The sequence below is a fragment of the Pinus tabuliformis genome, chromosome 4_2 (assembly GCF_031772625.1).
Source record: "Pinus tabuliformis cultivar Carrire ecotype Pingquan chromosome 4_2, CPIR1, whole genome shotgun sequence".
Classification (NCBI taxonomy): Eukaryota; Viridiplantae; Streptophyta; class Pinopsida; order Pinales; family Pinaceae; genus Pinus; species Pinus tabuliformis.
This window is the reverse complement of record NC_142304.1, coordinates 661,606,252-661,619,870: the sequence shown is the minus strand read 5'-3', so window position 1 is coordinate 661,619,870 and position 13,619 is coordinate 661,606,252. Positions and strand designations below refer to the sequence as shown.

The 13,619-nt window shown below is 37.1% G+C and overlaps 1 protein-coding gene across 1 annotated transcript in view; it reads left to right on the top strand.

Annotated features, from left to right (window-relative positions):
* The window catches only part of LOC149171146 (uncharacterized), a 105,775-nt gene extending 93,516 nt beyond the window's left edge, over nt 1–12,259 (top strand). Inside the window, exons 3-7 of the mRNA XM_089424034.1 lie at nt 9,903–10,483; nt 10,577–10,786; nt 10,972–11,177; nt 11,261–11,352; nt 11,630–12,259. Of these exons, the coding sequence (XP_089280160.1) occupies nt 9,903–10,483; nt 10,577–10,786; nt 10,972–11,177; nt 11,261–11,352; nt 11,630–11,766 (1,226 nt within the window). The 3' untranslated portion in view covers nt 11,767–12,259. The remainder of the gene's footprint in view (nt 1–9,902; nt 10,484–10,576; nt 10,787–10,971; nt 11,178–11,260; nt 11,353–11,629) is intronic.
* Nucleotides 12,260–13,619: the final 1,360 nt, after the last annotated feature.

Below are 13,619 nucleotides of genomic sequence, written 5' to 3'. Positions count from 1 at the left end.
TAACAGGAAATTGTACCACAAAATGCAAAAGATGGTCGGGACAAAAATAATTAGCATGTGGGCAAAAGCCAACACATGAGCTCTACCCCATCCATGGCCATCACCCTGGTTCCATAGGCCCTAGATGAGCCTCCTCTATCATTCAGGAACCCATGATTGTCCCAACCCCTGGAGGGCAATGAACCACCCTACCTCAAAAGGGGTAATCACTGCTATATTATACACATCATGCTCTTGTCCTTTGAGCCCCGAGCAGTTATTTAACAAAAAAATTCATAAAGCGTAAAAGGCATATAAAGAAGGGTGGAAAAATCAAGGTCGGGGCACCTCATGTACCACGAATGCTCCCTCCTATACATTATATACCCAGGTATGGGCTTCCCCTTAGCTAGCTACCCCTATGCCCCATTATGTGGCCCAGGGTTTCTTCCACTCATTCCCTATTCCATCTCACCTATTTGTCACTTGCCACCCCCATTAGAAGGGTGTACCTTGGATATATTATCCCCTCTAAGGGCATAAACCACCTAATAAGGTACTTGGCTAACCCCCTTTGGATTTTGGAGACATTAGCACATGCCAAAGCCCACTACAGAAGGGCATGCCATTATGAAGTGCCCACTTTGTTATCCATGGTTTGTAAGCTCCTTTACCCAATTATTTTAATGATTGATTGTACTGGAAGCCTAGGGGATGCATTGGATCTTATGTAGGATTGCAGGTGGTTTCCATTTGGGTTTGGCTTCCCTATATGGGATCGTGACCTCTAGAGGTGCACATTGGCAAATGCAGGGTGTGCATAGAGAGCCATGGGCCTCCACAACAGCAGACAACACTCCACAGATCTTCATGGATGTTCAGAGACTACTAGCGTTCCACTTTTGGGACGATGGTGACATGATTGGTACACAATGCGCAGTAGGCCACCACAAGAACCCCACAGTCTTGGCAGGTGTCCCAACACTTGTACGATGTCATGGAAACATTCATTCCACCACTTGGACCATTGCGGAGGATCTACATGCATCTTCGATTCATATGGAGACCCATGTGGTCATTGATGTGCCCTCAGACCCACTGAGAGCACCATAGGTCTACTGCTTGAAGAACAAGGGGCCACCCCCTTTGTCCATCATATTTCGAGGAATTTATTCCTCAATATGGCACTTCAGGATGTTGTTGAGCCTTTGGAGGGCCCTACGACATGCATACATCATTATTTGTCCCCTTATGAGGCTTGTTTTTACATTATGAGCTAGAATGGTGGGCTTGTCACCGTTAGGAGTTATTATTTGCACATTGTTTTATCTTTAGGGGCCCATAGGCTAATTTGAACTCCTTATGAGGCTATATATTGATGTTAGATACATTCATTTGTATCATCACTTAACTTGGGATCTCTCTACTTACAGACACTCTTTGCACTTTTTCCTTGGAGGATATATTTGGATATGGATGAATTTTGACGTATGGATTTGGGCTCTTTCTCTTATCTTGGAGCTTTTTTATGCAAATGAATTGCTTGTTGGATATGCTCTATAACGTTGTAAGTGCTTTTTATCGTTGTTATTCTTGTGCAACAAACCGCTAAAATTAGGGCTAGTTGTTGCATTATTGTATTGTGGAATTGAGCAATGTTTTAGTTATTAAATGTATGGGCCAATGTTATATGAATGAAATGTCCTAGAGATTATTTATCTTGAGAAGCTTGCATCATTTGCTTTAAAGTATAAAAGCTTAAAAGTCATTTTTCTTTTCTCACTATCTACATTGGATGAAGTTGACTTTTTGGGCCTCCTTGATCAATAACCCAAGTTCTTACTCATTACCATCCTTGACTCCATATCCCAAGTGAATTAGGCACGAGTTCCATAAAAGGGTGATCATATCAACCTTCTTTTCACCATTTTTCCCCTTTTCGAGAGTCTAGCCCCAATGGGTCAACTAGGACATCAATTTCTCGGCAATTGGCCCAAGGAAAAATTTTGATCTCCTCTAGGCTACTGCGCTGGTGGGTCCCCTCCCTCTCCTCTAAATTTGAGGCCATTATGACAGTGGAATCTTTGGGAATCTCAAGCCCTAGGTTTAGGACCGAATTTTGTGTAGGCGTCCCTAAGGCTAGACGCTAATAGAATAAATTCAACCTTTTGAAGTAAGTATTCTTGTTTGGTCCTTTACTCTGACCTTGTTTAGGATAGGAACATCATTGGTTGCTACATTCCATCCTCGAATCTGGGTTGGGTCCACTTGGCCCCGTGTGGTCCCACTCCCCAATAAAAGGCTATTTGTCAAAGACCATTTGGGAGTCCAAGTTTCCAAGGATTATAGTGATTGATAAACTCCTTTATAAGCCTATTCTTTCTCCCTCAACCCTCCAATCCTCACCCTTTACCCCGGTGGACTAAGTCCTTTGCTTAAAGAGCAAGCAAGTTCCATTTTTCATTCCATCCTTGGGAAATGGTTTTCAAGGTCACTTCTCACCTATCCATTGACATCTATTTTACAAAGTGATCCCTACACTATCGGGAATTTGACCTAAAACATGATGACCCAAGCATGAAACCCATGATTTAATAAGTCATAATAATAAATTATTTTTCTTTCATTTGATAAATACATTTCATTATGACTCAAATACAATTTATGAAGACCGAACCTAGTTACATTTTTCAACACTCCCTCTTAACTAGGGAGGTATTCATACATACATATACAAGTACATGGAAGATCTCAAAACACATGAACCATGAAGAGTTTAGGCACTCATATTGCCACATACTAGATTCCTGACCAGGGCAATCTATCCGGGTGGGACTAAGATGGACTAAAAATTTTTCAGCCTCCCTAGGTACCATTAGGCTTACTTGCTAACCATCAACCCAGGGAACTAGGTGTGTAATGCAAAGTCAGAGCTCTATGACCAATGCCACCCTCCCTACTTCGGTAACTGGTTATCAACACATAGGCCGCCCAAATGTCCTCCCAAGCATACACCATGCCTCAACATGTCAAATCTCTCCCGATCAAATGGATCGGTAACATCGAGAATGCTCCCAAAAGTTTGAGAGATTTCCCTGAACAATCACAACCCCAATCAGTGACAAACTTTCAAATATACATAAGTAAACACAGACCTTCGGGTTTTTCAATCATCTTGATGTTGCTTCACAATTTATCATGGTAGGACTTAGAGGCTTCTCAAACAGATCTTAACAGAAGATTCCACAATCATACAACTTCCTTTTCTACTTCACATGCAACAACATATTCTACAACGTGATCCTGCTTTCCTTCAGCAGCACCTCAATATGCATTCTCCAATTTCTTCAACGTGTATCCATCATGACTATAATATGCCCTCCCTCTCAACTTGGGATATATACTCTTTCTTCTATCTAGGCTTCCTCTTAACTTAAGGAGATCAACTTCTTTTCCATAACATCGGAGAATCTTTCATGGCTTCGATCCTTCTTACCAAAGTCATCTTGATCATCATCAATCATATAACTTCCTTCATCATGTTTATCAATCAAATTAACTTTACTTATGAATATCTTTAGCATCTTGAAGATTATGTACCTACACAACTTAGACAACAAGTACAACCAAATACATATATAGAAGCATGAACTTAACTATATCAGAATCATGGAAGCATTAGACTTTAGACACCAAATACCTAAACTTAGTTAGGTTCATAATCAGCAAGAGACACATACTTCTATACTTCAACTTCTTGCTTGGGTTTGGTTAAAAACCCTATATCACATCACTAACTTAATCAAGATATCAGTCTCATTATATATAGGACCTCAATGTTTCTTTCAGAGATATGACATACTCTATTATAATACATTGCAAACCCTAGAAGCAATTCAAACAAGTATAGTTCTACAATGTATCTAACAACTTTAGAATTCATATGTTAGACTTCTACTAGGATTTAATGCAAACCCTAGATTCCATCTTTGAGACACTCAGCCTTAGATGTCAACAAATAAAACCAATCACAACACAATCTAATATGATCAAATTCTACTAGGGTTTGTTGTAAACCCTATATTTTATCATCATAATGGAAACAATATCACCATATCCTAGAATATCAAACTTCTACTAGGGCTTAGTTACAAACCCTAGAATTTACATACTATCAACAATTAGGTTAGCACATATCCATATCTAGGATTTCATAATCATGCACAAACATATCAATATCCATTAGGTAAGCCCAAGACACAAATATCAATACATTTAAAGTCAGACATATAACAATCTTGATTAGGCTAGGGTTTTGATTAGACGAACAAACATACACCTAGGGTTTCATTCCTAGGAGCTTATACTAGATATTATAAGGGTTTTGCTCACAAACCTCAATTTACCAAAACCTCAAGGTCTAAGAATACATTACCATCCAACCCTAAAGGACTAGGGTTTCCATAACAATACTAAGACTCCAAACATGACATTACCATCAAAACCCCAAACATCAAAAGAATAGTATTTTCTAGATTTCATCAGTAACCCTAAGTAGACTAGGGTTTTTCATATTAGCATACCCTTAGGTTAGGGTTTTACAGAGAACCTTTTAGGGTTCCACAAACATGATGATTTTAATGAGGGTAGATTCAATCTAATGATTAGTCTCCCAAATAAGAATCTTTAAGATTCAAAAGTCCTAGACATAACACTTGTTAGTAATGTAAAACAGTGTTGATAATATTGGCGATATTCAAAAATATTGCGATATTTTCAGCAAAACGATATATTGTCGAGTAAGTATCGCGATATTTTCAAAATATCGGCAAAATATCGCCATATTCTGAAAATATCAGAAAAATATCACCATATTTTGAAAATATCGTATATCGTCTATGTTTAAAAAAAAATTGATTTTCTATGTTTGCTGATAAGATGTTTTCTGGACCCTCGCCGATATTTTGTTGATACCAATATTATCAACACTAATGTAAAGTAGTTTTATTTGAATGAATGAATATACATTTATCACGAAGAAAACAAAGGTTATGGTCTAAAACATATCTTTGAGTTGTTTTCTAGACAAACCTTATAGGACATCAATTCCAATAGAACTTCTATCATGCTTTGTCTTGTGAGGTCTTCTCCATAGCCCTTGAGCATTTAAGCCTTTCCTAAGCAAGGAAAATATGAAAAGATAATGTTATTAGCATCTAATACAAACTCATCTAGATAAAAGAAGGAAACCAAATATCAAAGGATAATACAAGGAATAAGATACTTATCTTTGGAAAAATGGTGAGGGCTCCCTCTTAATCCAATCTTGAGGGATACCTATAACTTTAACAAAACAATTCAACAATGTTTTTCCAAAGCATGTTAAACATAGTAACACGGGTACCTCTCCCAAGCATTGGAGAGCACGTACCTCGCGCTCTTGGGAGCTGATAGGAAATTTTCCAAAATCGCTGGCAGCTTCAAAGGGTACTTTGGAGCTTTTAAGGAGCTTCACTACAACAAATTTTGACGTTTCAGGTACTTTGGAAAGAAGGTACCATTTGTTTATTTCTAAGTGATACATGACAGGTTAGGGGGCTCTGTAAAGCGACAAAGACGTGGAGATGTAGCAAAGGTTTCAACAAAATATAGATAGCTTCCAATCATTCCTTGGCAGCTTCTGTTGCAAATCGTGAAGTTCAGCAATTGCAAATAAGTCTACTTTTTTGAAGACTATCTTGAAGCTTTAATGATAAGATTCAACAAATTACAGTGATGGCTAGAAAGAGAAAGAGTAGTGTGTTAGCCAGTTTCATTTCATAAATTTCCAAACTTGAATTTTGAAGTTGCATATAATATAGTGTTGCATGAAATCGCATAATAATCAAGTAATAATAGCCTTTTTTTGGTTTGGGAGTTCCACTTGTTGCTTTGATGACAAGGAATTTCATTGGCAAATTGTTGATGTATTGATTTTTTATTTTTTTTGGCAGTGTTTCAAAGTTCAATCTTTTACATATTTCATTGCAAGATGGAATCTGTAGGATGGAATTTGATTCGCAAGTTTTGGATGGAAATAATATTTTATTTTTATTTTTATTTTGAATATATAGTAAATTCTAATATATCATATTATTGTCGCTCCCAACTTGACGTTTCCTATAAATTTGGGCAAAGCTTTTCACCATGCCGGATACTTATTCCCCCATACTTGCATATCAAAAACTCATGAAACATAGATGTTAAACCTACAAGTACTAATAATCAAAATACAAAACAGTTCAAAAAACTTAGAGTAGAGGGACTTAGTAGTATAAATCGTTTATTACTGATTCTTCGGTTTTGTTCTTCTTTGGAGATCATTTTTCGGCAACATTTGCTTGATCCCTATTTCTCTCTCCATTTCGAATTCTCAGGACAATCGCTTCTATAGTGACCCATCTTGTGACAATTGTAACATTCAATCTTGGATAGGTCTATCTTCCTTCTAGGCCCTTTAGACTTCTTGAAGGTTCCTTTGTTCTTGTGATGAGCAGAATAGGCATTTGAAACTTTCTCCTCTTCATTCTCTTTGTTGCTTACTAATGAAATTTTGACTTCTTCTTGACTACATGCATTCCATAATAGTTCGAATGTAGGAGTTTCCTTCCAACTGTTGAGACTTGATGAAAAGGCACTCCAAGTGTAGTGATTACAAACTCCTTTTCAGCCTTCAGGTACTATCTCATCGATTGCCTCGAGTTCATCTCTGATTCTAGTTATTCTTACAAAGAAGGATGCCACAATGTCTTCCTTTGTTATCTTTATAGTTCTTTAGTTCATTCTTAAGACTTGCAATTTGACCAAGATTCTTGATTGTGAATAATTTGGATAAGGATTCATACATCTCGAGTGGAATCTATGTTGGATATATATGGGATGATGTTGTCCTTTATTCCATCTACCATTACGGTCATGGCCAATATTTCGATTTCTCTGAACTTTGATTTTTCTGCATCAATTGATTCATTTGTAGGCTTCTTTACTCTATCCTTTAACTAAATCCAAGACTTTATTCTTCTCGAGGATGAAATCTATCCTCTTTTTCCATGCCCTGTAATTAGATGCTCCTTCTAATTTGTTTTCTCCCTTCATTGAGTTAGACATTGTTCTTGAAGATAGTAGGCTTGACTTCTTATATGATCATTTTTCTTGATGACCCTTGTTACAACTCCTTATTCTCCTTTTAATAGATCTTCAAGCTGCGTTTTTTCCTTCTTCTTCACCCTAGCTCTGATACCATGTTGGAAAATCAGAAAGGCAGAAATATTTTCTTTATGTTGATAATTACTTGTGATATTCTTATGTTCTTATTAACTTTCTTGTGTTCTTCTTTTAACTTAGTTCATCAAGCAATTACCAATAACCATAACACGAAGATCAAAGACACCAGATGTAGGCGGACAGTTAGGGAAAAATCCTTATCTAGGGGAAAACCCAGTGAACAACTCTTCCTTTAATAGTTTCACAAGATGATCCATAATCCTTGACCTAGACTCAGACTTCCTCCAATCACCAAGTCATCCCTTCCCTTCTTCTGCAGATCATAACCTTCTAGTAACAACTTCGACCTTACAGCGACAACTAGCAGCAACAACTGAACTTCGACTTAGATGCAGCACTTTGATCTTGAAGCAGCACTTCGACCTAGAAGCAACAACATAATTTCGACCTTCCCAGCAACGGAACTTCGACTTTCCCAGCAGCGGAACTTCGACTTTCCCAGTAGCTGAATTGCCACCCAGTAAATAGCTTAGTAAATCCACGTGTGAGAGAGAGACAACCCAGAAACTTCGATTTTCCTTCTCCATAAATTTTTCTCTTTCTGCAACTTCACACTTTTTCTGCTACCTCTTCTTAGATATCGAACTTGTGTGTGTGTGTCCTCCACATGAATCGAACTGCACTGTATATATAGCCTTTTCTGGAGTTTGAATTACCCTCATGTAGGTCGACTTGATCATGTAAGGGCCGACTTGGTGTGGAGGTGACAAATGACTTATTTTACTCAATAATAGTTCTTTTTACATGATTCAAAAGCCCAAAAAGGGTCTCTTTAAATGAACAATGACTCTAATGACTTAATATAAAACCTAGAAGTCCTCACTGGGACTTTGACCTAAAACATGATGACCCAAGCATAAAACCCACGATTTAATAAGTCATAATAATAATAATAATAATAATAATTTATTTTTCTTTCTTTTGATAAATACATTTCATTATGACTCAAATATAATTTATGAAGACCGAACCTAGTTACATTCTTCAACAAAATCCACCTTAATATGCAAGCAACTCGATTTCTCAACAAGTTCATCACAACAGATATGATAAATTATACTTAAAAATTCGAAAATATACACTATTAAAATTTTATATCTCTTTAGATTTGTAGATTGTTGTTAATAGAAAATGCATGCAAATTAAAATTATGCATAAAATAGATAACAACAAAAAGAAAAACTCACACACACATTTGACACACGATATGACCTGGGAAAACCTTTCGGGAGAAAAATCTAGTTGGAATGTGAGGCCACTCCACTCTCTTTCTCTGAATGGAAATATGGCTGCGAGTACAAAGAAGTATCTCGCATGTGGCCCGTGCGCTGCTACAATGCACAAATTCTCTCTGTGCGCTCTACCTATCCCTCTTGGCTATTTTTGTTCAGTTATGGAACAAATGCACTCAAAAGAATGGAACCCCTTTTCCTCCTAGTGGCTCGATTATAACACAGTCCAATAGCCTACTAGTGGTTAGGTTTGACTGCCTCAACTCTTAACTAGAGTTACAATATAGACTCTTCTTGAGTTTTTTACATCATAATCATGTGGCTAGCCCCTTTTTCATGAATAATGGGCGTTGACATGACATCCTCTTGAATTATGGTAGTGAAAATAGAAAGGTCAACTTCTAAGTGGCATAACTTTAACATAAGGAATCTGATTGACGTGATTCTTGCGCTGTTGGAAAGGTCTCTGTGTGTAGAATAGGAAAAAAAAAAGGTGTGGTGCTAAAAAATTTTACTCCCAAAAAAACACCATTTGATACCTCAAAACGCTCCTAAAAGGTTTTAGACCCCAATTTGCCCAATTGGTTCCGCCAATGAAAATGGTCCTGAGAGCTGATTCCTCTACTTTTTCCACTCTGAAAGCTCAAGATGGATGACAAACAATATAATGATCCAATCCAGATCAGTATTTTTAAAGAATGTTATAGTTGATTATTTCGAAGAGGGGAAGTGATGGATTTCCTCGTATGTCTAATTTGATCATGCAAACAATGAGTATGCAGATGCTTAAAACTTGAATATTTCATTAATGCCCATGTTGTAAAATGCAAGAATCACCTTCCACAGATAAAATCATAGTTACTGTACTCGTACTTATCAAGACAGATGACTTGGCATACTCACACTCAACAGGCAATGCCAATACTAGGGAGTATAGCATCTATGTATAATATTACAGATGACATTCGGAAATGCAAGGGGGCCTTTACATGGACGTCTTTCTAAATATTCTCTTTGCCTATTTGCAGATGCTGGAGTCAAATTTATTGAGGTCACATCCTGTTATCTGTAATTTAACAGCTTTCAATAGTTTTATTGAAGTTTGTAGCTGTTGAAATAATAGATTTATTTGATAGGATAAGAGGTGGATATACAGTCCTGTTAATTTTTTAATATAGTAGGATAGAATATTATGTAATTAAGTATTACCATTTAAAAAACAGGAAGCCAGGGACTACATTTCCACTATATATTCTTTCATATCTACAGGAAATTAAGTAGGGGACTTTTCAATATGTGGCTTTTGATACATTTTTGTGAGTTTATGTTCCCAGAATAGTGTTTTTAAATTCACACTATTTTCTGCAGGAAAGAGAGATATCAAAGTGAAAGCACTGGAGGTTGCTGAAGGTGCAAAACGATTGGAAGAGACAAAAGAACAAGAACGCGAAAAGCGGAAAGAGTTAGTAAGGCGTGGTGAGCAGGAAAAAAACTTTCAGGAGAAACCCAATGAAGAACGATCTAGAAGCGAGAGAGGAGAGGAAACCATCATGGCCACCAGTGACAGCAGTATTAAATCAATATCAAATAGTGCACTGAGAAAAAAAACAGTTGGATGTTCTTTGCCAAAATTGCACACACAGAATTCTTCTCAGTTGGACAGCTTTGTACATGGAGTTGATCTGAAGTTAAGAAGAGCCTTGGAGGTAAAGGCTAAATTGGAGCAAGAAAAAGTGAGAAAATTGGAAGAGGAGCAAAGACGGAAAGAGGAAGATCGGAAGAAAAAGGAAGCAGAGCTTGCAGCAAAAAAGAGGAAGAGGGAAGAAACAGAAAGGAAAGATCGCGAGGAAAAGCAGAAGCGATTGGAAGAGGTACATAGGCAGCAGAAAGAGATTGAAGACCAACTACGTGCTGAGAAGGAAGTGAAAGAACTAAGGCGCAGAGCTCTGGTACTTACAATACAGCCCATAAAAAAATTTGTTACATGAGTATTTTTATGTTAAACAAAAATGTGAACTGAATCCTTGCACATGCTAAAACAGGATGAACATGAGCGTAAGAGGAAGGCAATGGAGGAAGAGGCAAAAAAGCAGCGGCGTATAGAAAAAGAAAAGGAAGCTGCTGAGCGCAGACGGCGATTAGTGGAGGATACAAAGGCTAGTAAATTTGATTTGAAGGATGTAAAATATTTGGAAGAAACCTATCAACGGCATGAAACAACACTCCAAACCCATAAGGCAAATGCTGCAAAGGTATCAAGAATAAAATTAATTGGCTGAGAGATCCTGCAATATGGCATCCAGATTGCGAGCTAAGTTTTTATTAGTTGTGATATCTAGAGGAATGATTTTTGTATATTGCTTATGTTGGCTGAATTCGTATTCAGATCATGTATTACAATGTGACGTTTAGTACTTTTCTGATACTTACATTACAGGGATCGAGCATGTGCAATAATTTTGCAAAAAGTAGGCAACCTGAAACGGAAGGGCAGTCAATGCCAGACATGAATCTAAAGTTACTAGGATCAACTGAACCTGATACCAATATCCTATCATATGAGATCTCACCTTATAAAGGTTCAGATGAGGAAGATGATAACAAAGATGCCGTTCCACGAAAAGTTATACCACTTTGGGCAAGGTAGTAGATTTTCTTGTAAATGTTTCTTCTTTGTACAGCTTTTAGCTTTCTTGGGATCCTCTGACTCATTTTTCCCGTTCCAGGAAGGAGAATTTAATTCAACATCTCACCAGCCAACAATATATTGACCCTGATGAGATATTTACTGGTGCAAAAACTTGCAGTTTGAATGAAGGCAAGTACCAAGAGATTTTGAAATAATGATTCATTGATTTGAAGGGTTTCACTAACACCTCTTTTGTCATGTCAGGATGTATTTTGACATTAAATTGCATTGAGAAGCCTTGGATTTTTACTTTCTTCTTTATAAAGCATGAAGCATTAGATGCAAGAGATCAATTTCTTTTATAACTAGCCTTATTTGTGAGAGAGCATTTTTTTCCTTGGTAAGGCCTTGTTTGTGGCAGTCATGCAGATAGGACTTACCATTGTCTCTTCACTTGATTTGGCAGTTTTTGGTACTAATGGGTCGTTGAGGAGAAAAGACTTCCATAGGCGTAGTAAAAGTGGTGAATGGCTTGCTGATAAGTTTACATGGAAAGAAGAATATCATTATAAGTTGCAGATGGGATACATAAATAAGGGCTAATTAATATTATTAAATCAATTCGAGACATCTCGTCTGCTTATTAATCTTCTTCAGTTCTTCCTTCACTCCTGCAAGCTACTTTGTAAGCGAAGGATTCTGAGACAAATATGTATGGGGTTAATCCACTTGGCACCCTTTTCCTGTACTAACTTTTTCTTTGCCTTTGCCTTTGCCTTTGCCTGGCCCTACCATGTACAAACATCGCTGTGCTGATGTTTATCTGTTTACTGATTTGTAACCTCCAATTTGTAATTGCTAAAAGCATATGGCAGTTATTTGTTGCCATCATTTTTTATATAACATTTTGGTCTCATTTTACCTACTTTTATCCTTTTGTTGTGGAAAACTGTCCAGGCGATGTGCCAGGAACGGCCATACTGTAATTAATACAAAGTCTCATTAGCATGTCCCAAAGCACATGCACTTGCGTGCATATTTAAAACTGAATTACATTCAATAAAGCCTGTGTGTAAATGAAGTATTTTTACATTTACCCGGAATATTTCTTTATTTGCATATTGTCATGGCAATGTTTCCCTCTTTTTTTGCCATATGTTATGTTTCCGTGCGTACGACTAGCCTCATTGATTACTAATTGTAATTTTGATCTGGCATAGCCCAGGGATTAAACATAACTATGCTATTTAAGTATCTGCAAAATTATCAACATACAGAATGACAGGTAATAGCTCACTAAAATAATGTAAGCTTGATGATTTGGATCAATGGGACTTCACGAATCTGTTTTTATTTCCGGAATTGTTCATCAGTGTGAGAGGATCAAGTTCTTGGTGTTTCAAACCATAACACTCATCCAGCATCACCATAACACTTACTTGTACAGCATACCAAGTGCTCTTTATGTGTTCCACAAATCCCTTTGGTTGCTTATTAACACATTTTTGGTTGCCCGGTTATTTTTTAAATCTTCATGACAGTATCTTTTATGTTGAATGGATACAATGGTGAATCATTTAGAATGTATTGGAACTGTCAAGGTCCTGCTTTATAATGGTCTATAATTACTATTTAGATGGTTTAAGGGTTCTTTTTAGAAAAAGAGAAGAAATGTAACTGAAATATCATGAGGAATCCTGAGGCAGCTATTAAATAGAGCTGCAACTCACATGAAGTGGGGCTTTCCCCCCCTTTTTTTCATTTGACACAGAGAGCAAAAAAGCGTAGTCAAGGGGGTGAAGCGGTTCATGGTCGTCCAAGGCTCAGTCTTTTTGGTTGGTTTATTAAATCTCTTTTGTGAACGAACAAAGGAAACTCTTATGTGAATGTGGATCATGGTCGTCCAAGGCTCAGTCTTTTTGGTTGGTTTATTAAATCTCTTTTGTGAACGAACAAAGGAAACTCTTATGTGAATGTGGATCAGTGTAGTTTTCTTTATTTATGCTTCACATTCATCGGTTTTTATTCATAATGGGTGGAAAATTACTTGAAATAGTAATCTTTCATTGACTTGACTATTGTCAATAGTTTATTTTCCTCCGAAAGAATGGTTGTCAATTCGCTATCGGATTCCTCTGAAAGGCCCATTAATGGAAGGCTCCATCATTTGAGTGATAGATATCATGGATTTCTCTTCAGTTTCACACAAGAAAGAGTATGTCCTACAAAATTCAGATTGGGAATTTGGCATTGGTATGTCTCACGATTATTTTTATCCCATTGTTTTTATGCTCCATATCTACTTGTTGAATCCCGTTGTGCTCTACCAAATTCCCCTCTCATGTGACCATTCTGGTCAAAATTCATCCAATCAGGTATTAAGAGAATTGTGGGGGACGGCACTCTCAATATAGAATAACAAAAGTTTTTCGAAAGGGGAGACTGGATCCTAAAAA